At 53.6% G+C, this 27,174-nt stretch overlaps 2 protein-coding genes across 3 annotated transcripts in view; both read left to right on the top strand.

The window, feature by feature from the left end:
• TLN1 (talin 1) overlaps positions 1-10,926 on the top strand; it is a 56,435-nt gene extending 45,509 nt beyond the window's left edge. For both annotated transcript variants that reach the window (XM_048503586.1, XM_048503587.1), the window contains exons 40-51: positions 134-283; positions 552-653; positions 845-964; positions 1,576-1,722; positions 1,939-2,105; positions 2,212-2,395; positions 2,482-2,607; positions 2,747-2,863; positions 2,948-3,133; positions 4,251-4,358; positions 10,503-10,622; positions 10,811-10,926. In XM_048503586.1, the coding sequence (XP_048359543.1) occupies positions 134-283; positions 552-653; positions 845-964; positions 1,576-1,722; positions 1,939-2,105; positions 2,212-2,395; positions 2,482-2,607; positions 2,747-2,863; positions 2,948-3,133; positions 4,251-4,358; positions 10,503-10,532 (1,437 nt within the window). In that variant the 3' untranslated portion in view covers positions 10,533-10,622; positions 10,811-10,926. The remainder of the gene's footprint in view (positions 1-133; positions 284-551; positions 654-844; positions 965-1,575; positions 1,723-1,938; positions 2,106-2,211; positions 2,396-2,481; positions 2,608-2,746; positions 2,864-2,947; positions 3,134-4,250; positions 4,359-10,502; positions 10,623-10,810) is intronic.
• A 2,337-nt stretch (positions 10,927-13,263) lies between these two features.
• LOC125436380 (talin-1-like) lies at positions 13,264-16,810 on the top strand (the record flags this gene model as incomplete). Its single annotated transcript, XM_048503316.1, has 5 exons — positions 13,264-13,476; positions 13,571-13,636; positions 14,186-14,368; positions 15,675-15,803; positions 15,983-16,810. Coding segments are annotated over 5 exons (723 nt in total), but the record flags the coding sequence as incomplete, so codon positions are not given.
• Between the last annotated feature and the right edge of the window lie 10,364 nt (positions 16,811-27,174).

Here is a 27,174-nt window from a genome sequence, read left to right as displayed (position 1 = left end):
CTGTGGGCTGGACCTGGCTGGGCGGGCAGCACGTTCCCCTTTTCCTAATGTGCTGGGGTGGGGTGGGGGTGGGTGGGGTGGGGGTGGCCCCACCTTTGATGGCCCTCGGGCTGACTCCTGCCCCCCTCTGCAGCAAGCGGCACACACGCAGGAGGCCCTGGAGGAGGCTGTGCAGATGATGAAGGAGGCTGTGGAGGACCTCACTGCCACCCTGAACGAGGCCGCCAGTGCGGCAGGGGTGGTGGGGGGCATGGTTGACTCCATCACACAAGCCATCAACCAGGTGAGCCGGGCGGAGGGCCGGGGGAGGCATGCTAGGGGGCAGCCCTGCTGGTGGTGGTGGAGAAGGTCTGAAGGCCCAGGGGGACCATTGAGGTTGAGGGCGGTATTTGAACGGGTGACCTTTCATGGGAGGCTTTCTCGATCTCAAGCAGCACCTTGAACAGGGCGTGGAAGCAGCTAGGAGCCGTGAACCGGCCTCCCTGGGGGTACGAGCTCTGCTCTGGCGCAGGGGCTGCCCCCTAAATGGTTCTCTGCCTGTGTCTCTGCAGCTGGATGAGGGCCCCGTGGGAGAGCCCGAAGGCACTTTTGTAGATTACCAGACGACCATGGTGAAGACAGCGAAGGCCATTGCGGTGACTGTCCAGGAGATGGTGAGCCAGGGCAGGAGTGGCGGGTGGGGGGGGGTGGGCTCCCTCCAGAAGCAAACTGAAGGTTCCCTGCAAGCATCTAGGCCAGACTCCATGGCAGGGGGCTGCAGTCGAGGCTGCCTCGCAATCCCTTCACGCCGCGTCCCGCCCTTCCTTCCTTTTCTCTGGCTGCCACCTCCACTCTTTCTTTGCAGGTCACCAAGTCCACCACCAACCCAGATGAGCTGGGCATGTTGGCCAACCAACTTACCAATGACTACGGCCAGCTGGCGCACCAGGCTAAGCCAGCCGCCCTCACTGCGGAGAACGAGGAGGTGATTGTGGCATGTTGGGACAGGGAATTGGGATCTCTCACTCGGGGTGTCGCGGGGGCACCGATCAGGGTGCCAAATGGCTTTCTGCAAGAATGTTGTAGAAGACGGGGGGATTTTTCACGTGGGCAAGGGCTCCAAGAACTCTGCCAGTGTTCTTATTCGTAATCCTTCAAGACTGAAGTGCCCCTCCAGTGGATTTCTTAAATAGAAGAAGAGTTGGATCTATATCCCCCCTTTCTATAAGGAGACTCGAACGGGCTTACAAACTCCTTGACCTTCCCCCCTCACAGCAAACACCCTGTGCGGTAGGTGAGGCTGAGAGAGCTCAGAAGAACTGTCACTAGCCCAAGGTCACCCAGCTGGCGTATGTGGGAGTGCTAATCTGAATTCGCCAGATAAGCTTCCACAGCTCAAGCGGCAGAGCGGGGAATCAAACCTGGTTCCTCCAGATTAGAGTAGGAACTGGTGAGATCATGAGTCCATGTCTGCTGTGAGTCACAACCTCCATTGGCTGGCACGGAGAAGGGGTCAGGGAATAGAAGCCTGGGAGAAACACTCTAGGGGAGTGAGGGTCGCTTTCCAACTCGTTCCCCTCCTTCCCTGGTCCCCAGATTGGCTCCCACATCAAGAATCGTGTGCAGGAGCTGGGCCATGGCTGTGCTGCGCTGGTGACCAAGGCGGGGGCTCTGCAGTGCAGCCCCAGTGACGCTTACACCAAGAAGGAGCTGATTGAGTGTGCCCGCAGAGTCTCAGAGAAGGTACCCTTTTGGGGAGGGGGCAGGTGCAAACAGGGCAAGGGACACGGGCTCTGGCCCTCCTGTCCTGGTCGGATCCTGCTCGAGGCTGGTGCAGGCAGAGGCCCAGGGCAGGAGAGGGCCCCCCCCCACAGCACCCCCTGCTGAGCTGGCCAATAAGGCAGGCTCATAAAACAATGCTGAGATCAGGAGGATTTTCTGCTCTTCTGCCCCCTGTAGGTGTCGCATGTTCTGGCTGCGCTGCAGGCAGGCAACCGTGGCACCCAAGCGTGCATCACCGCAGCCAGTGCCGTGCTGGGCATCATCGCCGATCTGGACACCACCATTATGTTTGCTACGGCCGGGACCCTGAATCGCGAGAATGCAGAGACCTTTGCCGACCACCGGTATGGGAGCCTGGGGGAGGGGTCACAACCTTCTGGGGCTGCTCAGCGGACGAGAGTGCCCGCCTGGGTGACTCACGCCTGCCTGCTGGCTTCCCTTCTCTTGCAGGGAGGGCATCCTGAAGACAGCCAAGGCCCTGGTGGAGGACACCAAGGTCCTGGTGCAGAACGCCACGGCCAGCCAGGAGAAGTTGGCCCAAGCCGCCCAGTCCTCTGTGGCAACCATCACACAGCTGGCAGAGGTGGTGAAGCTGGGCGCCTCCAGTTTGGGCTCCGAAGACCCGGAGACTCAGGTACCAGCGGCAAAGGGAGGAGGCTGGTTCGGTTGGGTGCCCCCTCCCCCAGTCCCCGTCTTGACCCAGAAGCCTTCTGCCTGCAGGTGGTGCTGATCAATGCTGTGAAAGACGTAGCCAAGGCTCTCGGTGACCTGATAAGCGCCACTAAGGCCGCAGCTGGCAAGTCTGGAGATGACCCGGCGGTGTACCAGCTGAAGAACTCTGCCAAGGTGGGAACACATAATGGGGGTGGGGGGAGAACAGAGAGGGGTCGGAGTCGCCCTGGGCACCAGAGATAGCAGGCAGCCCCAGCCTGCCTTTCTGTCCCTTTCCCAGGGATGAGCTCTTCTTTGGCTGATTGCTTGGCAGGTTATGGTTACCAACGTCACCTCACTGCTTAAGACAGTGAAGGCTGTGGAGGACGAGGCCACGAAGGGGACGCGTGCGCTGGAGGCGACAATCGAGCACATCCGCCAAGAGCTTGCGGTGAGTGGCCCTCAGCGGCTGGGGTACCTCCCCCTTCTCACGCCACGCTCTCTCTCGGCCTGACGGGGTCCCCATCTCCCACAGGTGTTCTGCTCCCAGGTGCCCCCTGCCAAGACCTCCACGCCAGAGGATTTTATCCGCATGACAAAAGGCATCACCATGGCGACTGCCAAGGCTGTAGCAGCGGGCAACTCATGCCGCCAGGAGGACGTGATCGCCACGGCCAACCTGAGCCGCCGGGCCATCGCAGACATGCTGCGCTCTTGCAAGGTACGGGGCCCACTCTAAGCATGGGGGGGGGGCCTGCCAGCATGGCTGTTGGAGACCTCCATGTAATGAGCAGCATTCAGAATCCTAGAGCACTGATTGGTGGGTGGGGAGGGAGGGAGGGGGCATCATCAAGCTCAGATTCCAAGGCTGGCGAAGGAGAATGGTAGTGGGAAAGGGGCTACCTGCTGTACCTTAACCTAATGCAGATGGCCAAGGCCAATCGCTGGAAGGACCCCAAAGAATTAATTAAGCCCAGACCTAACTGGTGAGTCAGAACCACCCAGTCAGGAAGGCGTGAGCTCTTCGGGGCCAGATAAGGCTTGGCACCGGCCCATGTGGGCCAGCAAACTGGATTATTTGCCACCCTGCTTCAATACCACAGCTATTAGTTACCACTGTTCCGAAGGTGACTGTCTGAATTCTACATCAGCCATTTCTCTGCACTGAAGGTGTAAAAGCTGCCCAAAAGGCTGGGTGGAGCAGTGCTTTGGGGGGCCGTCGCTGTCAGAACTCCCCTGCATAGACAATGAAGCACTTGAAAGTTCAAAGGTTTTATTGCTGATGACAGGTAGAAGGCAAAAGCCTGTTCTGAGCTAATCCCTCGGAACAGTTTGATAATATGCAACAGTGTTCCCACACACACCCCTACAGCGTGTGAAATAAAACAGACCAGCATTCACTGGAACAGATCTTCCAACCCCCCAGGTTACAGATAAGACACCTGCGGGAGAGAAACATAGCAAAACAGCAGGCAGAGCTTGGCCTAGCATAGCTTCCCAGTGACACCCCCTCCCCCATGGCAGACATCCTCTCTGCTGGAGGGTACAAAGCTGCCAGTCCTGACCAGAGGCATATCTAGGGAAAATGTAGCCTGGTACAAAATCTGAGTTCCCCCCCTCCCCCGTATGGGCAGCCGCCCTCCCCCACCACAAACAAACGACGGGGAAGGAGGAGAGTGTGTGTGTTTGGGGGGAGGTTTTCCGCCCCACGTGACTAAATGGTCACAGCCCAGGGACATTTGACCCCATATGTCCCGCTGGGCGGTACGCCCCTGGTCCTGACACGGGTCTGTCTGCATTCCCTCTGGGGAGCTGCTTCTGATGAGGGTTCTTTGCAGGAAGCTGCGTGCCACCCTGAGGTGAGCCCGGACATCCGGCACCGGGCCCTGCGCTTTGGCAAGGAGTGTGCCACTGGCTACCTGGAGCTGCTGGAGCATGTGCTGGTGGTAAGTGCTTGCCCCGTGCGTGCGTGTGTGCGTGGGTGGGGGCTCTGGACCCCAGAGCTCAGCATGAGCCCTCTGTGGCCCCTTCTCACTTCTCGCTTTTCTCCCCTCCTCTGAGCAGCCGGTGAGTACGGTGTGTCCGCATGGGAGTGCACCACATGCTGTGTTTACCTGGTACAGGAAGGAGGAGCAGCAGCAGCCTCAGGGGCCTTGTGTGGAGAGGTCGGGGGTGGGGGGAGGTAGGCATTGGGTGCCAGGCCGCAGGGGAGAGCCTCAGGGGTGTTGCTGGGCCAGACGGTCCCAGCAGCTGCATGGACGTGCTGAGTACCTTAACCCTGGTGCTGTGCCGTGCTGTGCCATGCCGTGCCAGCTAGTGAGAAGCTGCTGCCCGTGTCAGTGGGAGCAGGACCCCAGATGCCACGAGGGCAGCCTTCGCACCTGCAGGAAGGCTGGCCTTAACTTTCTGCTTGGCATTGGCTTTCCCTGCCTCAGAGGAGGGGCATGACGAGAGCGTGTGTGTGACTGCAGGGGGGAGTGGGGTCGAGTGTGTGGTTGGCATGGAAGATCCTCTTTGGGTTCATTTGCCGGCTCGTAGGGCCTTGCCTCAGGGGGCAGGATGCTGCTTCGCTGAGAATGCTGCGCACGGGGCGCACCCCACATCACCCTATCAAGGAACCTGCATCAATTGGCGCTTGCCAGAATTGCTCTCTTGAGCTTAATGGCCTCAAATACCTGGTGAGATGAAAACTCAGTGGCAGAGAATTTGTCTCTGCTATGCCATACATTGAGAGTTCTGGTGGAAAAAGAACAAACATTTTTAATAGGTGAGAGATGAATAGGAACAGGCTAATGTCAATTAAACCTGTAAGTACTGAAAAATTACAGGTGAGAAAAATCCAGCTCTCCTAACCCTTCTCAAACATAATTCAATACATGTGATTCAGATTTCAATTTCAGCAGGTTTCAATTAACTGTCTCAGAATGCTGCAGTTTGGAAGCCCAGTTCCCACACACAGCTCACCCAGATTATTTTAACAATCATCTCCACAAAAGAATGGTTTGCCTTGTGTATGTGTGACATTTTTGTAGGAAAAAACAGTTATGATAATTTTTTCTAACTTTAACATGTGCTTGTCCTCCAGGTAATATGATTGGCCCCTTATAATGGCGGGGAGATGATTTTGCAGGCGCATCTTGATATATCTTGATACCAGCTCATTAACTACACTGGCAAGATTAAAAGGCTAAATGTAACGTTTCCTTGCAATTCAAGTAGCAATGAGTCAGCGGGAGATCCGGGTCTTGCCTCAGGGAGGGGGAAGAACGGTGCTTGGTGGGACTGGGAGGGCCAGATGTGCAGATCTGAGTGGCGGGAGGCATCTCAGGCTCCGCTGCTGGTACTCTGGGCAGTGGGTGTCTCGTGGTACCTGCCCCCCTCAGCATCCCTCCTCCACCAGCTAAGACTGAAAGCGAAGACTAGCCCAGTAAAGTTTCCAGTTTTAGCCCTAAAGTATCCTGGAATTTCCTCCTTTCTCTTTGTCCTTCCGCTAACAGACCACATTTGACCACAGTTAAAGGAGTGAAGGTGACTTTCTCCTCGTCTACGCCAGCCCTAACTACAAACTAGGGAATCACCCCCAGTCACAAATGGAAACGTTTTCTGCAGGGACTTCCATAGCCCTGCCTGCAAAATGCAGCACCCTTACGAGGATGCCCTTCAGCCCATTAGATTTTTTTGTGTGATACTAGTGTATAAACAAGTGATCATGTACTAGGCAAAGTGTGCTGGCAATCATGAGTGACTGGAATACAACAGTGGGAAACAAAGCAGAATCAGCAACGATCAGAACTTTTGAGCTAGGAGCACAAAACGAAGGAGGAGAGCAGCTCATAGACTTCTGTGAAGGCGGCAGGTGGTTCACTGTAAATATGTCACAGGCAGTTGAACAGAACATTGTATGCACTGGATGGACAATGTGGCATCCACATACATTACATCATTGGAATCAGAAGCTGGAGATGGAGCAGCAGTGGCGGAGTGGTTAAGAGAACATCTGAGCTTGCAAAGGCCTGAGCAGACCAGGTGCTCTGGGGGAGCAGCAGCAGCAGCAGCAGGCCCTTGCTTTCACTTCCTGCACGTGAGCTCCCAAAGGCACCTGGTGGGCCACTGCAAGTAGCAGAGTGCTGGACTAGATGGACTCTGGTCTGATCCCGCTGGCTCTTTCTCATGTTCTTAGGTTGAGGAGGCCGGAAGGGAAGGGAGATTGTCAGCCCCTTTGAGTCTCCTTGCAGGAGAGAAAGCGGGGGGGGGGGGGGGGTATAAATCCAACTCTTCTTCTCTCTGCTGACAGAAGACCAGGTGCCAACTGTGGCACAGACCACGAACTGCTAATACCAGAAATTGGAATGAAGCTGAAAAACCTTCATAGAGCCATAATTCAATCTAAACAACAGCCCTGAACAGTTTCAGGTCAATGTGAAGAACAGGTTTTTCATTACTAAGTTCAAGTAATGGGAATCAGAAAAACTATGGGTTGAGATATCATCAAGGAAGAATGCACAAAGACAAATCCTATAGCTAAAAGAAATGAAAAGCCTTGATGAATGACTGAAGAAACTCTTAAACTTGCTAAATATAGACAGGAATCAAGAATAAAAGGTAACAGAAATAGAATCAGAAATCCAAATGTAACATTCTAGCTACTGCCGCATGGAGACAAAGAGAATGATTCTAGCACAACTGGACTTGCTGAAAGATCAGCATGGAAATGCGTTAACTGAACAGGACAGAAAAGAAAAGGTGGGAACAGGACTTTGAAGAACTATACAGAAGAGATAAAAGGGTGACAGATTCCTTCCAAGGAGAATCTTCTGAAGGAGTATCTGCAATGTTTGAAAAGTGACATGAAAGCGGCATCGAGAGCCATTGGGGGAAATAAATAACCACGAGCAGATGGATTTCAGCAGAGCAGTTCCGAGCCACAAACTTAAGTTTGTTTGTTTGTCTGTTTGTTTATATTTTGGATTTTTAGACCGCCCTCCCCCGAAGGGCTCAGGGCAGTGTACAGCATAAAATTTTAACAATATCCTATAAAATCCATACAACTTTAAAACCATTTAAAAACTAACAACAAGAAATACTAAAAGGAACTTTTATCAAAATCATCAAAATCTTACAAAGAACATGCCAAAAAACAACAGCCCACAGACTGTTTATTATCTACAGGCCAATTCTCCCCAAAAGGAGACGACAAAGATTGCAGCAGCCTTCAGAGCATCACGTTAATTTCTAACACAAGTAAAGTCAGGCTCCAACTCTTACTGTCACCTTCTATTGAATGAGAAATGCCACATGTTCAAGATGGACTATGACAATTTTTTTCAAGAGTTTCTATTCCTTGGCTCACTCATCAACCAAAGGAAGACCAAGATATCAGAAGAATGTCAGAGCAATCTGGGATGGAGGTGGGACGCTGCATTGCAGCTGCAGTCAGCGCAGAAGCAGTGCAGCTGAGCTGCATCCTAAGCTAGTAGCTGCATTGCAGCCAACCATGGAATAGAGCGAAAAAGGCAGTGGAAGGGAAAAGGGAACACGGTACAGGAGTGCCAGTGTAGAGGGGCAGAGACAGCAGCCTTGATTGGCCAGCAGCCAGCAGGGGGTGGAGGATGGGGATGGGTGCAAAATGTAGAAGGCAGCCCAGGGGTGGGGAAGGAGTAGGACCAGGCAAAGGAAGGGGAGGGAGGGGGCAGTCCCAACATGCCCCCAAAGGACACGTTTGGGGAACTCTCCCTGGAGGCAGGCAGCTCCCAGCAAAGACATCCAAGTTCTCCAAGCCCCCCCCCCCCCTCCAAGCCACACCTCATGGCAGCCTGAGGCTCTGGAGACTGTGGCAAGCAGACCCTGAGTCATCCCGTGAGTCGCCCAGGAGGTGCCCTCCAGCCAGTCACTGCAACCCCCTTGGTGCCGCCACTTGGTGGTTGCCCACATGGATGACAGTGTTGGGATGGGATGGGATGGGGCCCTGTGGCCAAGGGCCAGGAATGGGGCACGTGTCACTGTCTGTGGCAGGAGGGAGGGGCCGGCTGGAGGTGACAGAAAACTGTGAGGACTTGTGACAAGCACCAGGTTGGCATCAGATGAAGTGGAATCAGCCTGCAGGGATGGCGTGACTGATACCGAGCAATCCCAGAACCACAGAGACACCTACAGGGCTCTGTTCAGGAGAGGGGAGGGCCTACAGGCATTTGATGACAGGGGTTGAACAACAGGGAGACATACCTGCAACAGAGGGAGGGCCAGTGCGGAGATGTTCCTAGCAAACAATGCATCCCCAAGAGACCACATTCTTGCAAGGGATCTAGGTGCTGGCAAGCTGGAACAACCAGAGCCCTCGGTGGCCAACACCTCCATTGGCTCAACTCTGGGGGGAGACAGGAGGGACAGCATGGGGCGTGGCCTGGAGTCCTTCCGGGAACATCTGGGCTGCAGGTGGGGAAGAGGGCTTGGTGTGGCAGCCAGACCCTGATTACCCGCCAAGGGCAGCTGGCTGGGGAGGCTTGCGGAAATCTCAGCACCACAGCACTCTTCTGAGAGGAGGGGGCGCAGAGGATCATGCCCTACCGACGGCACCTGTGTTGGGGAAGGGGGCTGGCAGTTAGAGCAGAGACCAGCAAGGGATGCCAGAGCCAGGCAAGCAGGCAGGCAGGCACGCCTCCTCTGAAGCTCTCTCCCCCCGAACCTGAGTCAGCTTCAACTGGAGAGAAAAGGAAGAGAGACAGAATCAAGCCTGAACTGTCCCTAGAAGCTAAAAGGACTAAACTGAGACTGTTGTATATATTGTCGAAGGCTTTCACGGCCGGATTCAACTGGTTCTGGTGGGTTTTCCGGGCTGTGTGGCCGTGGTCTGGTGGTGGTTTCTAACGTTTCGCCTGCATCTGTGGCTGGCATCTTCAGAGGTGTATAACAGACTTCTCTCTGGGATACACCTCTCACTGAAGATGCTCAACTCCTACAGATGCAGGCCAGCGTCAAACGTTAGGAACAAACCCACCAGAACCATGGCCACATGCAAGCCTGAAAACCCACCAGAAGACCAGAGAGACTGTTGTACTTTGATCACATCATGAGAAGACCAGAATCACTGGAAAAGGTAATAACGCTAGCAAAAATCAAAGGCAGCAGGAAAACAGGAAGACCCAAGATGAGGTTGACTGACTGTGTCAAGGAAGCCACGGTGGCCTTCCGTTTGCGAGACCTGAGCAAGGGTGTTAACAACAGGTTATTAATTGATACGATGATCACCACGAGTCAGGAGCAGCTGGACAGCATTTAACACACACAGTAAACAGGCACAAAGTGAGCGTGACAAAGGCAGAGCCGGAAATAGGGCAACAAGGAAGGCAGTTTGGGAATGAGAGAGAGAGAGAGAGAGAGAGAGAGAGAGAGAGAGAAGGATCTGTAAGAAATGAAGCCAGAGGCTGGGAAAGAGTTTTGTCCGGTGTGTTCAGAGTTTCTTAGTAGTTAACCTGTCTGTTTCGTGCTGTGTGGTTTCCGGGCTGCATGGTCGTGTTCTAGCAGCATTCTCTCCTGATGTTTCGCATGCATCTGTGGCTGAATGCCATCTTCAGATCTCTGCCTAGAGAAACCAGTTCCCGGAACCACTCCCACACAGCACCCAGTGGCGATTCCGGCCCGTAGAAAGCCTCCGGACAATACACAGTTAACCACCATGTCTGTTTATGTTTAACTTCTAAAGTATTTTCTTGAAAACCACAGGAATACCTGAAATTGCCTTCTCCAGCATGCTGCTTTTTCTTCTGCGGAGCCACTAGTGTGTAAAGGGGTGGAGTGCTGCGGTAGAAATTGGGTGGTGTATGTGCTGCAAGAGCTGCAGATTGCCTTATGCATTTTAATTTTATTTTAGTTTATTTATTGTTTAGATTTGTAGACCTTGCCCTCCATCCCAAAGGGGGCTCTGGGGCGCGGAGTGCTTTCAGAGTAGTCTCTTGAAGACAGTGTGAGTTGGCTGGGTGTCTCCCCACATCCCCCTGCCCATGTGCTGTGTGTGGAGGCGCCTGTGTGGAGTCTATCCAGTAGCTTGGCAGAGAGCCTTGCTGAACTCCGGCGCGCTTTTTCTTCTGCCCTAGATCTCTCCAAGAAGCCGAGCCCTGACCTGAAGCCATCCAGCTGGCTGGATACCTCCAAAGCGAAAGTGGCCGGTTCTGTGACAGAGACTCCATTCCAGGTCACGCAGGAAGCCATGAAAGGTCAGCTGGGGTGTTGCAGAGCATCCCAATCAGAAATATCTGTCAATCTGGACCAGGCCAGCAGCCTCGCAGAACTGCCCTTTGGGGCCAGAAGAGAGGCTGGGGCGTGTCTGCTGGGCCTCCCTGGGTGCAGAGGGGCTGTCCTGGTGCAGCCTGGTATCCTCACAGCTCTGTCTTCCTTAGCCAAGGGACTGAGTGGAGTGCGATCCAGAGGATCCGGCGGTGTAGCATCAGAGAAACGAAGCTGCTTTCAGGCAGCCAGCCGCTGCCCATTGGAGGCTGCAGCCCAAGAAGCTGGAGCAGCACAGGAAGCCTTGGGCCAGAAGCTTCCAAAAGGTGGGGGGCCCAAGCTGCAGGATGAATCAACCCAGGGTGTCCCTTCTCTGCTTTTGGCCCTCTCGCCTTCCCTCGAAGGCACTTGCCAGGGCTGGCCTCACCTGGTGTGTGGGGGTTTGGGGATCACTCCCCAGTGTGTGAGGCAGGGGCACCTACAAAGGAGTGGCCCAGAGGCCTGTGAAAATGAGATCGCCTTTGCATGGATCCCGTGTGGAGTCTGGTACCCCAGTCGGTGGGGCCAGGAAGGCCTCTGCCCCCCAGCACCCCCCTACACTAGGCATCAGCCAGACCCCAGCGGGGTCCTGCAGATCCTGTCCAGTCAATCTGCGAGAGCCCCCTCTGCCTCCCTTTGGTGGTCTCCCACTGGGGTCAGCAGAGCAGCCGGGCCAGGAAGCAGCCCAAGAAGGGATTTGACCAGCTGCCGGGAAGGAGGACGTGTGGAACCCAAACTCCATACTGTCTCTCCTCCCTCCTCCCCCTTCTGGCACCTCCAGCTGGTCTTTGGGCTGCTGGCAGGCGGCAGGCTAAGCCCGAGGTTACCTGCAGCTGAGCTCCCGCCTTTTTAGGCCAGCTGGGCTGAAGCCCTCTGCACGTGGCAGCATCCGCGGGATCTTTGCCTGTTTTTGATGTGGAAAATGATCCTGTGTGACGGGCAGTTTAATCGGCAATGCTGCTCCCCTTCGTTGGAAGAAATCTGCCAGCTAATTCATCTGCTCTGAGAAACGAATCACGTCAGGAGGGTTCTTAGCTCCCCAGTGGATTGCAGCAGCTGGTAGGAAGACAGAAGAGTTTAACATACAGCATAGGAATTAAATGTTTTTTTTAAATAACACTACAGAAGCATCATAAACTAAAAACAAGACATGTGGATGACGGGCAACAGGCAATTTACATGTGAATTCCAAAAAGGTAGACATAGTTGCAGCAAATAGTTGCGTAGAATAACAGGAAACAGATGAATCAACTATGCCCAGGTCTATTCCAACATTTTAAGAGGGCTCAGAACAGGTAGCGGAGAGATAAACAGCGGGCCTTGATCCGCTGCAGAAAGACTCACACCTAAAGGTTGCCAATGCCATCAGCTGTGCCTTGGAAAAGAAGAGCAGGAATGCTGGGCAGCTGCTCTGGGGGGCAAGTTGCTTCCCCACCCAGGCCAGACTTTGCGTGCCTTTTGCCCTGATCGGAGAGGGCACCCCGTCTCACGGAGACACAGGCACGGTGGGCCTGTGTTCGCACCCAGCTTCTCTCTGAGGGTGACCGTCCAGTGACGCGTCTCCTCCTTATGGACCCCCTGGTTTCCCAGTCAGGGGCGACCTCCTGGCCTTGGTGTCTCTCTGCTGCCTCAGCCTGACGCAGCAGCAGCAGCAGCAGCACAGCTTGGGATCCTGCCATCGCCCTCCTCCAGCCAGAAGGAAGGAATAAGAGGGGTTGCAAACAGTCCCTTGTGGGTCTGGGGCAGAACTCTTTAAGAGGCCAAGTGGGTGACGTCTGATCCCAGGCCTCCCTGTGGGGACGTGCTGCCTGTGCGGAGCACCAGCATCCCAGGGTAGCTGCCGGCAGGTGTCTGCCTGCTTGCTGCTCCATCCCACGCAAATGGCAATCTTAGGGGCTCCAAGGCCTGTAAACTGGGGGGGGGGGGATCTGTTAGCATCAGCTGGTGCCCAGCTCGTTCAGAATGTGTTCCGGATACTGATCTTCTTGATCTTCCGCTCTGTCTCCTGGTGGTTTCTTCAGAGGCGTTGCATTCACATCTGGGACTTCACCTTGCATAAAACTAAAATGGCTGGCTCCTTGTGCTTCATTTTCTGGAGCTGCTGCTTCTTATTTCTCATCCCAGCATCGGGGTCCTGTCTCAGCACAAGCCCAGGTCCCCCTCCACTCATGTTTTGTCTCTAAAACTTTTAGCATTTTCTCCTGTCAAGGAAACCTGTTGGAGCCTTTTACCACTCATCATGTATGCCAACTGTGAAATATTCTTGTCATTCATTTCACATCCAGGAGGTGTTCACCACACAGCTGTGGGTCTGGGGGCCAAAGGGGGGTGGGGTAGATTCAGCAATTTTATGCCATCTTCCAAAACTTCATTTTCGAAGATGGCCTGAAACTGAGACATTCAGAGGAACCACCTTTGTGCTGAAACGTCCATCTTCCTTCCCGGGGGGAACAACCAGGCTTCATCGACGTGATCCTTACTGTTTTTCATTCCTGCAGAATAACACTCCCAGACAGAGCAGCCCCTCAATGTCGGCCTGTGCACTCTCTTAAGCCACTCACCGCTGCCTCCAGTGAGCCAGTGAGCGTCTAACTAGCCCACGCGAGCATTTGGGCTGCTCTGGAGCCCCCTCTCCGCCTCTTGGTCCCAACCTGCCCTTCTCTCTCCCTCGCCACACAGCAGGCAGACGAGAGCCTCAACTTCGAGGAGCAGATTCTGGAGGCTGCCAAGTCCATCGCTGCAGCAACCAGTGCGCTGGTGAAGGCCGCCTCAGCCGCCCAGAGGGAGCTGGTGGCCCAGGGGAAGGTGAGCCCCGTGGCTGCTGGTGGGGCTAGGCTATAACTGCCTCGGGCTCTCCCTCTGGCACCCTAGTCTCTGCTCACCCTCTCTCTCTTGCCAGGTGGGGACCATCCTGCAGCCAACGCCGGTGGATGACGGGCAGTGGTCCCAGGGGCTCATTTCGGCTGTAAGTAGCAGGAGGGCTCAGGAGGAGGCCTGACTGGGAGGAGCCCCCTTTCCCCTAAAAGCCAGTGTGGTGGGAGGCCGGATTCCTTCAGCTGACTGGATGAGTTAGAATATTCTCTGTTGGGCCTACCTCACAGGGTGGTTGGGAATAACTGTCATGATGCCCTTGGCAGAAGGGTGAGATGAGAATGTGGCTGAAAACTGGCATTCTGGACACATGGCCTACACTGCAAGGGGGAGTGCTGAAGACCACTTTTTTTTACAAAAGGGGAAGTGATTCTGGAATCCTTTGACAAATAACTCCTGGGAAAAAAATGAGCAGAGGGAGGCTGTTTGGGAAGCGAGGGGTAAGAGAGGCAGCTTTGGAGCAGAAGGTGCAGGAGAATCGAGTCTTTTGAGACATGGCAGGCGGGGCCCTCTCTGCATCCAGGCCTGGTGCCCCAGAAGCTCCGAGCGGACTGCCCAAGCCCCAAAGGGAGGGGGTCCCTTGCCTCCGGCCCTGCCCAGCCCAGCCCAACCCACCACTTCCCTTTTTCTCCCCTCTCCCCAGGCCCGGATGGTGGCCGCTGCCACCAACAACCTGTGTGAGGCAGCAAATGCCGCTGTCCAGGGCCACGCCAGCGAAGAGAAGCTCATCTCTTCGGCCAAGCAAGTGGCCGCCTCCACAGCACAGCTACTGGTGGCCTGCAAGGTGAAGGCCGACCAAGACTCAGAGGCCATGAAGCGCCTGCAGGTGGGTCCCACCCCCAGCTCCCCACAGGATGTTGGCAGAAGGCAGGGGGGTGGGTGGGAGGCAGCAGCGCCTCGCAGGCTGCGCACAAGTTAGAGAGGAGCTGGGGAGCTGAGCTCCGGCTTGTGCTGGCGGGGTGTTCCAGTTGCAGGGATCGCTCCTCCCCCTGCCTCCTGGGGTCCTGATCCCTGCTGCTAAACAGGCATCAAGAGTGGGGGGCACCCTCCCCTGGGGGCTCCCACAGAATGGAGCAACTGTTCCCCTGAAGTTCATCTCTACCCCTTCTGACCCCTTCTGAGACGCAGCAGGTGAGGGTCTCCTCGGCTGCCCCAACCTAAGCCAGGTGCCCCTCCCCTTCTGATCATGAGCCTTTCTGGGCTTGGGAGAACCCAGGCGCAGGATGGGCATCCTCGAATGACGTGGGGGACCCTGCCACCCAGCAGGTACGTGCGGGCACTAGCTTGACACATGAAGCCGATGCCCGCTGTGTTTGGCTCCACAACCCCGTGTTGACATCAAAGAAAGATTTGCCCCATTTTGCCCCCCAGTACATGCAGCAGAGTTCTGGGACAGGGAAGCCTCAGCTGGTGGCCAGTCCGCTCATCTCCATCAACAGGGACGGGTGCTGATGGTGATGCCCACACAGCGGGAGGCTGGTGCTTCTGCTGCGGGGTGTGTGTGTGTGTGACCTGTGCCCTGTTCTGGAGCAAGCACGAACCAGGCCATGGGTCTCTGAAGGTCCGCCTTCCTCCTCTGCCTGGCCACAGACCCGCCGGAGTCTCAAATGAAGGTTTTTCCCATTGGCTGCAAGCAGATCCTTTCTCTTTAAAAGTGGCGATGCTGGAGGTTGAACCTCGTGCAGCCTGGCTGCAGGCTGCCTCTGTGTGTGTGTGTGTGTGTGTGTGTGTGTGTGTGTGTGTGTGTGTGTTGTGTGTGTGTGTGTGTGTTGTGTGTGTGTGTGTGTGTGTTGTGTGTGTGTGTTGTGTGTGTGTGTGTGTGTGTGTGTGTGTGTGTTGTGTGTGTGTGTGTTGTGTGTGTGTGTGTGTGTTGTGTGTGTGTGTGTGTGTTGTGTGTGTGTGTGTTGTGTGTGTGTGTGTGTGTGTGTTGTGTGTGTGTGTGTGTGTTGTGTGTGTGTGTGTGTGTTGTGTGTGTGTGTTGTGTGTGTGTGTGTTGTGTGTGTGTGTGTGTGTTGTGTGTGTGTTGTGTGTGTGTGTGTGTGTGTGTGTGTGTGTGTGTGTGTGTGTGTGTGTGTGTGTGGGGCGCGGGGGGGGGCCTCAGGCGCTGCAGTCACCCCCTCTCCCCGGTGCAGGCTGCTGGCAATGCCGTGAAGAGAGCGTCGGACAATCTGGTGAAGGCAGCCCAGAAAGCAGCTGCCTTCCAGGATCACGAGAATGAGACCGTGGTGGTGAAGGAGAAGATGGTGGGCGGGATCGCACAGGTGAGTTGGCGGCCCCTCCCCAGCCACCTCTGCAGCAGAGAGGGAGGGGGGCGGAGGGGGCGGAGGGAGCTCTGGTCCCTGGTGATGGCTCGCGCTTCAGCCCGTGCGCCCAGCCGAAACAGTGTGGAAGATGTTCCTCCCCGCACCGCCTCAGCCTTCTTTGTGTCCCTACCTAACAGATCATTGCTGCCCAGGAAGAGATGCTGCGCAAAGAGCGGGAACTGGAGGAGGCACGCAAGAAGCTGGCCATGATCCGGCAGCAGCAGTACAAGTTCCTGCCTTCGGAGTTGCGGGACGAAGGGCCGAATTGAACCACCGGGCCCCCCGGCCTCTGCCTAGCCCTCTTCCCAATTTAATCGCAAGCCTTCTGAGCATCCGTTGTGGGCAGGTTTTCTCCCCACGCTGGAGGGGGCCGAGACCTGCCTGCTGCTGCACCAGCAACTCTGCTCACCGCACAAGCCTCTGGGCCACGTCCCGGGCGGGGGTGGGGGGTGGGTGGGTGGAGTACCATCTGGCCTCCTTCCTTTTCTCCCGGGATCTTCCTTGTGCCTTGGCCATTTGGCCTGCCCTCGTGGAGGAGGAGGGATCCGCCACTCCTCTGTGCCTTCCTGTCGCGGCCTGACTGTGCAATGCAGAAGGGGGCTGTCGCCTCGGCCGGCCCCCTCCCACCCTCTGGACCCACTGGAAGGATGCCTCCTTTGCAGGCCTGCATGTCTGCTGCTGCCAGCCTGGCATGCCCTTCCACCCGGTTCTGCCTCACTCTCCCAGCTGGTGCCTCCCCCGCTGCTGCTGCTGCTGCTCATTGGTTTCCCAAGTGCCTGCCTGGCCGGCCCCACTGTGGTTGGCTGAGGTGCCCAATTCTCCCCCCCCCCCCGGCTTCACCCGGCAGTAACTCTGCGGCTCTGAGCTGAAGCTCCTCTCTCCCCACGGCTTCTTTTCAGGATCCGCCACCTGCTGCAGCATCTCCCCTTTTGTAATTTTGATATGTCAATAAAGCTGCCTCTGTATGTGGCGTCTGAGGGTCCGGGGAGAGGGGAGGGGGGTGGGGGAGCGGGTCTGGGTCTGGGCACCTACAAGCGGGGGTCCCCTGCGGCAGTCCTCTCTCTGCCACCACCATTTTCATGCCCCTGCCCAGCTTTCTGCCCATGACGGCCATGGCCTGTTGTCATCCGAACATGAATCTCTGGGCCTGTCCAGGCAATTGGCCAGCATGAGAGCGAGTCCAGCCTCCTGGCTGACAGGCAGTCTGGCAAAGGATGCGTGGAGAGTTCTGCCTGCCTGTGCAAAGAAATGTTTCCAGAACCTCCTGGCATGAATTGTGCTGCTGCTGCTGAGATGCCGGTTCATGCTCTGCAGCTACAAAGCCACGTAGCTCTTCTTCACTGGTGGATCGGAAGGTTTTGGGTCACGCTTGGTCTGCCAGGGAGGGCTGGGCAAATGTTCTACGAAGCTTCCACATTTGGAAACGGCACTGCCAGTCCGTGCCCTGCCTCACTCCACACTAGACGAGTTCTCCATGTCTCTCTGCCAGAGATAACAAAGGAACACTCCTCCTCAACAACATGACCACAGAAGTGTGTGTCAGTCATCAGAAATGAACCGCCTTCCATTTTCTTTCCCAAAGTTTCATTCTCGCTGGGACTCCTAAATTGATGGTCTCAGGGGACCTGCAGCCTGCCAGCCAATTGGCTCAGACCCCAAGATGGAGGGCCAGGGGACTGGCATTCAACCCAGGCTCTTCACAGCCGCCGCCAACCCAGTGCCCCCGTAGCCCAGGTGTCCAGATTTCCATCAGAGTTCTGGAGCTTCTTCTCTGGGTCCAGAGAACGTGTAATTGCTCCAAGGGACTTCACCAAAGACTCCCAAGTGAGCTAAACAGTCATGGGATAAAAGGCCTTTTGTGGATTAAAATTAGTTCAATTATGGGAAGTAGGAATCAATGGACAGGCCTGGCTGGGGGGTGGGAGGGTGAGCAGTGGCGTCCCACAGGGATCAGCATCGGAACTGGTGCAGTGTTGTGGCCAAGTTTGGAGATGACACCAAACTGTTCAAAATGATGAAAACCATTAAGGATTGTGAAGAAATATAGGAGAATAGCTCCTCTATCAGAATTGGGTGTGCGGGCAACAATGCGGCAAGTGAAGTTCGTTGTTGAGTTGTGTCAGCAGATACGTAGAGGAACAAACAAAATTTTCTTTAATTTTATGCTGATGGGTTTGAACTGCCTGAGATCAAAACTGGAAGAGATCTTTGGATTATGGTTGATACTCAGTGAAAATGCTGAAGATGATTGAGAAAGGGACTGACCCCCCTGTCGTGCTTCTGTCTGGAGCCCCGGTGTCGCCTCTGTGGGAATACAGTTCTGGTTGCCGTTATCTTAAAGTTGTTTCAGAGTTGGAAAAAGCAGGCGGGCAATCAGTTAAGGTTTTCTCTTTCATTCATTACAAGGTCTGAATCATCAAAAAAGGGCAGAAGGACATGGGAATTGTTCATTTAGCAAAAAGATGGCTAAAGGGGGAATTTGACAGAGGTAAGAAAATGGAGAGAACTTTTCCTTCCATAATATTAGAACTTGGGGCACCTGTATAGAACAGGCAAAGGGAAACTCTTATTTACTCAGTGAGTCTAATAATATCCAGGGCCAACCCTGCTTCGTGTCTGAGACCTTGTGAGTTTGGGACAGCCTGGGCTATCCAGACTCTGCACAGACACAGGTAACTTCAAAAGAAGGACGGACAGATTCGTAAAGGAGGTGCCATCAATGACTGCTAGACCTGGTGAATAAAGGAAAGGCAACGAACATCAAAAACTTAGTGCTAGAATGCAAAACCAGGGAAATCGCTGTCTTCTCTGCCCTATTGGTTTGACCCTTTAATGCCTGGCAAGCCCTTCAATATACCAGAATGCTGAACCAAATGGGCCACTGGTTTGATCCAGAAGAAATGTTTTTATGCAATGGATACCAAATTGGGAGGACCAGTGGACACTCCAGAAGGCAGAGATAAAATTCAAAGAGATCTGAGCACATTCAAAAAGTGGGCAGGTGTGAATAAGATGCAATTCAACAAGGATAAGTGCCAAGTTCTACATTCTACATAACAAAAATGAGAAACAAGCATACTGGATGGGCGATAACACTACTAAGTAGCAAGATCTTGGGCACAGGTAGACAGTAATTTAGATATGAGCAGTCAGTGTGATGCAGCGAATGTGATCTTTGGGTACATCAACAGCGGCATAACATCCAAATCAAAAGATGCCGTCGTCCTGCTGCATATTGTATTGGTCAGGCCTCAGCTGGAGTATTGTGCACCGTTCGGGAGGCCTCACTTCAAAAAGGATGTGGACAGAATGGAGTGAGGGCAGAGGAGAGGGAGTGTGATAAAGGGCCTGGATTCCAAGCCCTACGAGGAAAGGCTGACGGACGCGGGAATGTTCAGTCTGGAGAAGAGGAGATTGAAGACCTGATTGCTCTCTTGAAGTATTTGAAGGGCTGTCACTTAGAGGAGGGCAGCAGGGGATGGGACAGGCAAGAATGGGTATAAATTGCGGGCAGATATTAAGATATTGGATATTAGGGAAACAATCATTTGCAGTAAGAGTTGTGGAATTGGCTGCCTAGGGAGGTGGTGCGTTTCCCCTCACTGGCTGTAGGGGAAAGTAGGGGTGGGACAAAAAAATGTTGGGGTGCTCTTGGGTGATCCTGCATTGATCAGAGGGTTAGACCAGATGGCCTGTATGGCACCTTCTGACTCCATGGCTGATATGCACAAGGTGTTTGCCAGGTGGTGGAGGCGAATGTCCTTTGCGGCAAGATTTCTTGTATGGACCTATTTCCTCTAGCCCCGCTTTCATTTTCTACTCTCTCTGTGGCAAGCGAAACCACCAGAGCGGGGCAGATTGGCCAGTGGGCACGGTTTTGCCCTGGACCTCTTCCCTCTGCCCACGGCCAGCTCACATGGTCTCACACCCCCCTCCCCCCCTCCCTGCTGCTGACACCTTCCAGCTTCTTGTCCTACCCGATCATTTCTATGGCCCGTGGCCTCCCCACTTCTGTACATCTTTAGAAAAAATAACCATGTTGAGAGATCAATAATAACACTAAAATGTGTAAAAATAACAAGTCAATCAGTCCTAACACCTGATTTGCCCCCACGTTTGATCCACCAGCTGGGACGACTGCAGCCTTGTAGTTTTATACTCAAGCAGCCAGTGATTCCAGACCACACTGGGAAAAGCCAGTCGGTCTTGACACTTGGGTTTACAGCACATCAGGAGAGGATGATTGTGAGCCTGGGGAGCTTAACAAATGGCAGCTCACATGGTCCTTTTGCACACCACCATTACCGTCCCCCCCCCCACACACACACACTCCCCGCCATAAAAGACGTTCAGCATGAATTTAATTTGCTTCCCTGCCAGAGCAGGGCAGATTGTACAAATGGCATATTGAAGACTTCTCTTTAATAGTTCACCTATTTTACATTGATATATCGATAAGAGAATTTAAATATTAAAAATTAAGGCACATCTGTGCAATAGAGAACCCACAAAACATCTCTCCCCCACCCCAGTTGCAAGCAAAAAGCCAGTCTATGGGTAATGCCTGCTTTACCCTCTGCAGGGTGATGGGAAATAATGCTGAGCATGGCCTGACACATAGACTTCATGACCAATTGTCTTTGAAGTTATGGGAACCTTGCCGTGCATCATCGGCCTGTGATTCTGTTGTATGAAATAGTGTAACATCCTCTCATTTTGTAGTGCTCCAAAACGGATCCAAAAGGAAGCTGAAATACCATGAGTTGCTCCAGACTGGAGCTTTGTGGCTAAGGAGAGGCCTAAACTGGCCAACCCCCCCCCCCCAACTGATCCCTGCCAAGCTAGAGAGAAGAGTGTTATGGCTACTTGCCTGGTTCTCCCGCTGCCCACAAGGTGCCCTGTTTTTCTGTCCAAGGCCTGCCTGCGTCTCCTGCTGCCAGAGGCAGGCCCTTCCCCTGCTGCCTCCCTCCACCACTCCTGATTTATGCCTGCTAAAGAGACTCTCCTTGGCACCGAGTGTGCTTGTTTCTAATGGGAAGAGGTCAGGCAGGTCTGGCCCAGCAAACCCAAGAGCAGCAACAGCAGCAGTCACGGAAAGCTGCAAGGAGACCTTGGCTCAGTTGCTTCAGGGCTCAGGTGCGGGTCAACTGGGCCCCTGCGTGCAGCCCTCCCAAGCCAGAAGCATCGTGACCAGCCAATGCCTGCTCCTTGCACCAGGCAGAGACTAGTTGGGGATAATGACTTACAGGGCCCGGCTTTCTCCATCGCTTCTCAGATGTGCATCCTTGTTGCTGTGGGAATGACTGAGGCGATGGGACCTGGTCCGTAGCAGAGAATTTCTTGACTGCTTTTCCTGGCACAAGACTGTCCCTTTGCTTTAGAGTGACCTCTGCTCTATTTGTGGAAGAGCCGGGAAAGATGCAACAGCAGCACTCTCTCACACACACACGCACTGCCCAAATGTGCCTCCCTTCTCTCCCCCCAAACAGGACGTTCAGCTGTCCAGGGGATTGTGGGTTGTCACCAGTGCCCCAGGCCCTCCATTCCAGTCACCTGCTCTACAGCATCAGCACAGAATAGCCTCTCGGTGCTTCGAAATACTGAAAGCAAAAGCAGTAGATCTTCAGGGTTAGTTGCCTGGCACCTGACAAACTGAAGGCATGGTCATGAAGCAGGGGGCCTGGTGAGACCCCCCCCCCCTTCCCGCGATGAGGGGTGAGCACAGCGTAGCAACCACAGCCACGACAGGATCCACCGGCAGGCCTTCCGTGGTGGCCTCTGAGCGGAACCACGACCTTCCCCCCATTGCCTTGGGGGCTACTGGCCTTTTGCTCCTGTGGTCAGCTGGCCGCTCCCCCGAAGGTTGCTCTCCTAGGTGGAGGGATGAAGAGCGGCGACCGCCGCCTGCCCTTTCCACTCCCCGGGGAGGTGGGTTTGCAAGAGCCGACATTCTTGGCATGCAAAGGTGCCCCAATCCCCAGCTGCCTGCCCTTAGCTCAGAGCCAGAAATAGCCCCCAGGGGCCGAGCTGACAGGCAAGCGGATGCCGCTGCAGGGGAGAGGCCTGGCCCACACCTGTTCCTGGCCCATCATGCAGAGGGGAATTAGCAGGGAAAGAGCAACCCCAGCCAGCCCCCTGTGGCCCCAGCCTCTGCTGGCCTCAGAACATGAAGGCGATGCAGGCGACAGCAGCTTCGTGGGCAGAAGGAGTGAGGGGCAGGTATGGAGGGATGCTCCACAGGAGTCACTGTTGGATCTGGCACGGACCACTAGAGGCCTGAGAAGGGAGGACTGTCCAACTGACATGTTTACAGATGACACACGTGTGGAAGGGGCTCTGCATAAAGTGGATTCACACTTTAGCTTGTCCTCTTGTGCTGGGCAGATACGACACAATGACATTCAATCAAACAAATATGAAATGTCCATGAGGAAGGTGTCAGGCTGGCTGGTCGGCTGATCTGCAGCAGCTCTTTGGAAGGCCAAGCTGGGGGGGGGGGTTTCCCCTGTACAGCCAGCCTCTGCTGCCCGCTGCTGCTCGGACTTCCAGCATCTTTGTGTTGAATAGATGTTGCTTCCACAGGGCAGTTTGGAAAGGGGAGCCCCTTGAAGCCAGCTGGGTGTATGGGATGTCCATCTAAAAAGAAACAGCAGCATGGAAAGAGTCATGAATGCTGCAACTTTGTTCGCAGCTGCACAGCCCCTCCCCCAGCTGGTAATCAACCTCCGAACCACAAAGAAAGCAACGCCCCCCCCCCCCGAGCCAGGGGAGGCCCTGCGCTTTCCTTAATTTTCACACTGAAGTGCAGGGGATGAGCTAAGATGAGTTCAAATAGTGTCATGTTTCCCTGTGACAGAGTTAGCAGATACTAGTTAACGAGGGTTATTTTGGCTCTCACTGGCTGGTTGATGTTGGCTGCTTTAGGAGGAGAGTAGCTCTTTCATTTTCATGCAGGGCTGATTTACAGATTCACAATGTCCACAATGCCCAACAGCAGCCCTTGATTCCCAGTGAAGGACAAGGCCAATCTGAACTGGGACGACTGCAGGCGGGAAGACGGTTTTAAGCTTCCCCACCCCACATCATTTTCCAACCTGAAATTGCTCTTTCCCCACTGGGGAAACTTTATGTGCAGTCCTGAGTGCCTGCAGATCCCCCCAGCAGAGCAAATGGTTGCTCCCTCAGGTGTTCCAGGTCTGGAAAAGACCACAAGGGGCAGCGGAAGGCCTTGCATGGAACTCCCTGCATGGAACTCCAACTGCCAGTCATTTCTGAAGATACAGCACGTAAAAATCCATTATTACCTTTGCTCTCAGATAGCTTCAGAAGGTAGCCATGTTGGTTTGCAGTAGAACAGATGGAGCGATTCTTAAAGCTGGTGGTTCTTCCCCACTGTCCCAAAACACGTGGTCGAGACAGAGTTCCCTTGCGAAGTGTGGAGTCCTTCATAGCTTGTGCCCACGCAAGAAAGATGAGAGGCCCTTTTCTTCATGCTCTGAGAATGGATAACCTCCCCTCCGAGGGTCCTTCCTCTTGCTCAGTTCAGTCCTGAGCTCCTTCCCTCAAAAGGAAGAAGAAATATTCCAGCCTTCAGCTACCCCTAACCCTTAGGTGGAACATTCAAGTAAGGTGTGAGGTCGTGGGCCGCTTGTTCTTGCTCCTGCCAGCAGAGCTACCTGCATAACTCATCACTGAAGTTATCTGTTCTTGGGGCTTGATGTCTCAGCCGGGACACCGTTCTTTATTGGTCTGGATGAGCTGGGTTCCCATTCACAAGCACAGTGCAGTCCCCGTAGTGGATTTCTAGGATGGGAGATGTCTCTCCATAGACACAGTCACAGGGTCGGCAATGCTGTCTGTCCTCCGACAGAGTTCGCAGCATTTCATTTCTTTGTTGTCTTTCTCCTGCTTTTCATTCATGGTTGGTTCTAGTGTAGGAAACAGGCCTCAACAAAGTCATAAAAATGAAGAAAAGACACCATATGTCTGCTATAGCAAGGTTTTAATTGTATCTCAGTCACACAATAGCTAAGAATGTGATACATACTGGGACAACATATCAGTGTCAATGTGCTGCGTATGTGTAATTTTGTAATTAGTGGCTCTTGATTTAATCTGGGTGAAACTGATTTGTCTTTTTGGCAGTCCATGGTATCCATAAAACTCTCCTCCAACACCACATTTCAAACAAACCAACTTTCTTCCAGTCACCTTTCTTCGTTGTCCAACTTTCCCACCCATACATACTAATAGGGAGTACTATGCAGCAGCGTATTTGCCTAGGGACAAGGGGTACCCCTTATCCCTTGGGCACCACTTGTCTGGTCATGTGGGGGTGCAAAATCAACCCCCCACGTGACCAGAAAGCCAGCAGTGGGAGGGCGGAGCCGGGCACCCTCCACCCTGCCCATGTCAATCACACATGGGCAGGGTCAAGGGCACTCGAAGACGATGAGGCAGCAGGACTTCCTGCTGCCTCATCGGCTCCTAGTGCCCTCGCCCATGTTGCCATGGGTGCCCAGCTCCCCCACCCTCAGCTTCCCCCCTGCCGGCTGGGCTCCCAGCGGCAGCCAGCAGTCCTTTCTGACCTCCCCTCCGGGCAGGCCAGAACAGACTGCAGTCCCTGGCCTCGGAGACCTGCTTTTATAAGCACTGAGGCTGGAGGTGGGGCTTGGGGAGCATGACTTCCTTCCACCAATTTTCACTCCACCTTCTTCTAAGGCGAATCTGGCTTCCTTATGAAGCATTCTTCATATAGACTGAAGAGATAGAGATAAAACATACCCTTGTCTGACACCTCGCTGCCCTTCTCTGCACTTTTTCTATCTCTTCGATATCCTTTTTGAGATGTGGCGACCAGAACTGAACACAGTACTCCAAGTGCGGTCGCACCACTGCTTTATATAAGGGCATGACAATCTTTGCAGTTTTATTATCAACTCCTTTCCTAACTATCCCCAGCATAGAGTTTGCCTTTTTCACAGCTGCCATGCATTGAGTTGACATTCCCATGGAACTATCCACTAAGACGCCCAAATCCCTTTCCTGGTCTGTGACTGATAGCACTGACCCCTGTAGCGTGTATGTGAAGTTTGGATTTTTTGCCCCTATGTGCATCACTTTACATTTTGCTACATTGAACTGCATTTGCCATTTCTTAGCCCACTCACCTAATTTATCAAGGTCCGCTTGGAGCTCTTCGCAATCCCTTGTGGTTCTCACCAACCTACATAATTTGGTATCATCTGCAAACTTGGCCACCACGCTACCCACCCCTACTTCCAGGTCATTTATGAATAGGTTAAAGAGCACGGGTCCCAATACGGATCCTTGGGGGTCACCACTCCCTACATCTCTCCATTGTGAGAACATCCCATTTATACTCATCCTTTGTTTCCTGTTCCTCAACCATTTTTTAATCCAATGTCACTGGTTCCCCCTTATCCACTTGCCTTTTTACACCCTCAAAGAATTCTAGTAAGTTTGTAAGACAGGATTTGCCTCTGCAAAAAAGCCATGCTGAATCTCTTCCTCAGCAGGTCTTGCTTTTCTACATGTTTTATAACTCTATCTTTCATGATAGATTCTACTAATTTATTGTGAACTGATGTCAAACTGAAGCTGGCTCTGTAGATTTCACTTGGGTCCCCTGCAGACCCTTTCTTAAAGCTTGGCGCGACATTGGCCATCTTCCAGTCTTCAGGGATAGAGGCAGATTTCGGGGATAAGTTGCATATTAAAGTGAGAAGATCAGCAATTTCATGCTTGAGCTCTTTAAGAACTCTTGGATGAATGCAATCTGGGCCAGGGGATTTGGTAGCATTAATTTATCAATGGCTGCCAGAACTTCTTCCTTGTCCACCACTATCTTCACTAGTTCCTCGGATTCGCCTCCTAAGAAGCTTGGTTCAGGTGCAGGAATGTTCCTCACCTCCTCTTGGGTGAAGACAGATGCAAAGAATTCATTCAGCTTCTCTGCAATCTCCCTGTCATCTTTTAGCACACCTTTTGTTCCTTTGTCATCTAATGGGCCCACCGCTTCCCTAGCTGGCTTCCTACTTTTGATGTAATTGAAGAACTATTTGTTGCTGGTCTTGACGTTCGCAGCCATGCGTCCCTCATAATCCTTTTTTGTCTGCCTTGCAGCTAACTTGCTTCTCTTTTGCCACCATTTGTGTTCTCTCTGGTATTCTTCATCAGTTAAGTTGGACTTCCATTTTCTAAAATACATCTTTTTTTCCTAATAATTTCCTCAACCTCTCTTGTTAACCATGGTGGCTTTCTTTTGGACTGGGTGCTGCCTTTCCTAATCTGCGGAACACATTCCAGCTGAGCTTTTATTACTGTGTTTTTAATTAACTCTAAGCATCTTGGACAGTTTTGACTCTCTTGATTTTCCCTTTCTGCTTCCCTAAGCACTATTTCCCTTTCTGAAGGCGGTAATGTAACTACATTAGTAGTTGTCACTGGTTCGCATGCAGAGATACTGAACCTGACAGCATTGTGGTCACTGTTCCCTATCGGCTCAACAACACTGACTTCCCACACCAGGTCCTGAGTCCCACATAGAATTAGATCTCGGATCACCTCTCCCCTGGTTGGTTCCACAACCATCTGCTCGTCAGCCTACAGTCATTTAGCATATTCAGGAACGCTCTCTCATGACTCTGACTACCAGACTCAACGCGACCTAGCCACTGTGATCCATGCTTCCCAGAGGTGCCCGCTTCATTGTGGTGTGCCTCAGGGGGCATTGTTGTCCCCACTGTTATTTCTAACATCTATATGCTGTTCCTGCTCAGTTGGTACGGGAGCTAGCTGGTCTGCCATCAGTATGCTGACACACTCAGCTCATTCTGTCACATGGAGGCGGAGCTGTCACCGCCTCTGCAGCTCTACAGCATTGTTTGGAGGCGGCTGGTTGGTTACAACAGAGCAGGTTAAACTATCCATCGAAGACGAGATCCTCTGGCTTGGCCGGGGAGAGATTGGGAATTCCAGCCGCCGTGTGGGAGTGCGGGGTCACATTGGCGCCGACCTCCTCCGTCAGAGCTCGGGGTCCACCGGATTCGCCTTCTTCAATGGAGACCCAGGTGGCCCATACAACCCGGGTTAAGTGCTTCCATCTTCGACAGGCCCGGCTGGCTCCCTTCCTCTCCTCCAACGCTGACCTAGCCATCAGATCCATGCAACGGTCACCTCCAGGCTAGACTAATATTGTAACTCGCTTCTACGCTGGCCTTCTTGCGCCTGATTCGAAGCTAAACTGGTCCAAAATGCAGCTGCACGTCTGCTCATTGTAGTAGTGCTATCTGGGATCATATCCAGC

Source organism: Sphaerodactylus townsendi, linkage group LG07 (genome assembly GCF_021028975.2).
Source record: "Sphaerodactylus townsendi isolate TG3544 linkage group LG07, MPM_Stown_v2.3, whole genome shotgun sequence".
NCBI classification, from domain to species: domain Eukaryota; kingdom Metazoa; phylum Chordata; class Lepidosauria; order Squamata; family Sphaerodactylidae; genus Sphaerodactylus; species Sphaerodactylus townsendi.
This window is presented reverse-complemented; position numbering and strand designations above follow the sequence as displayed.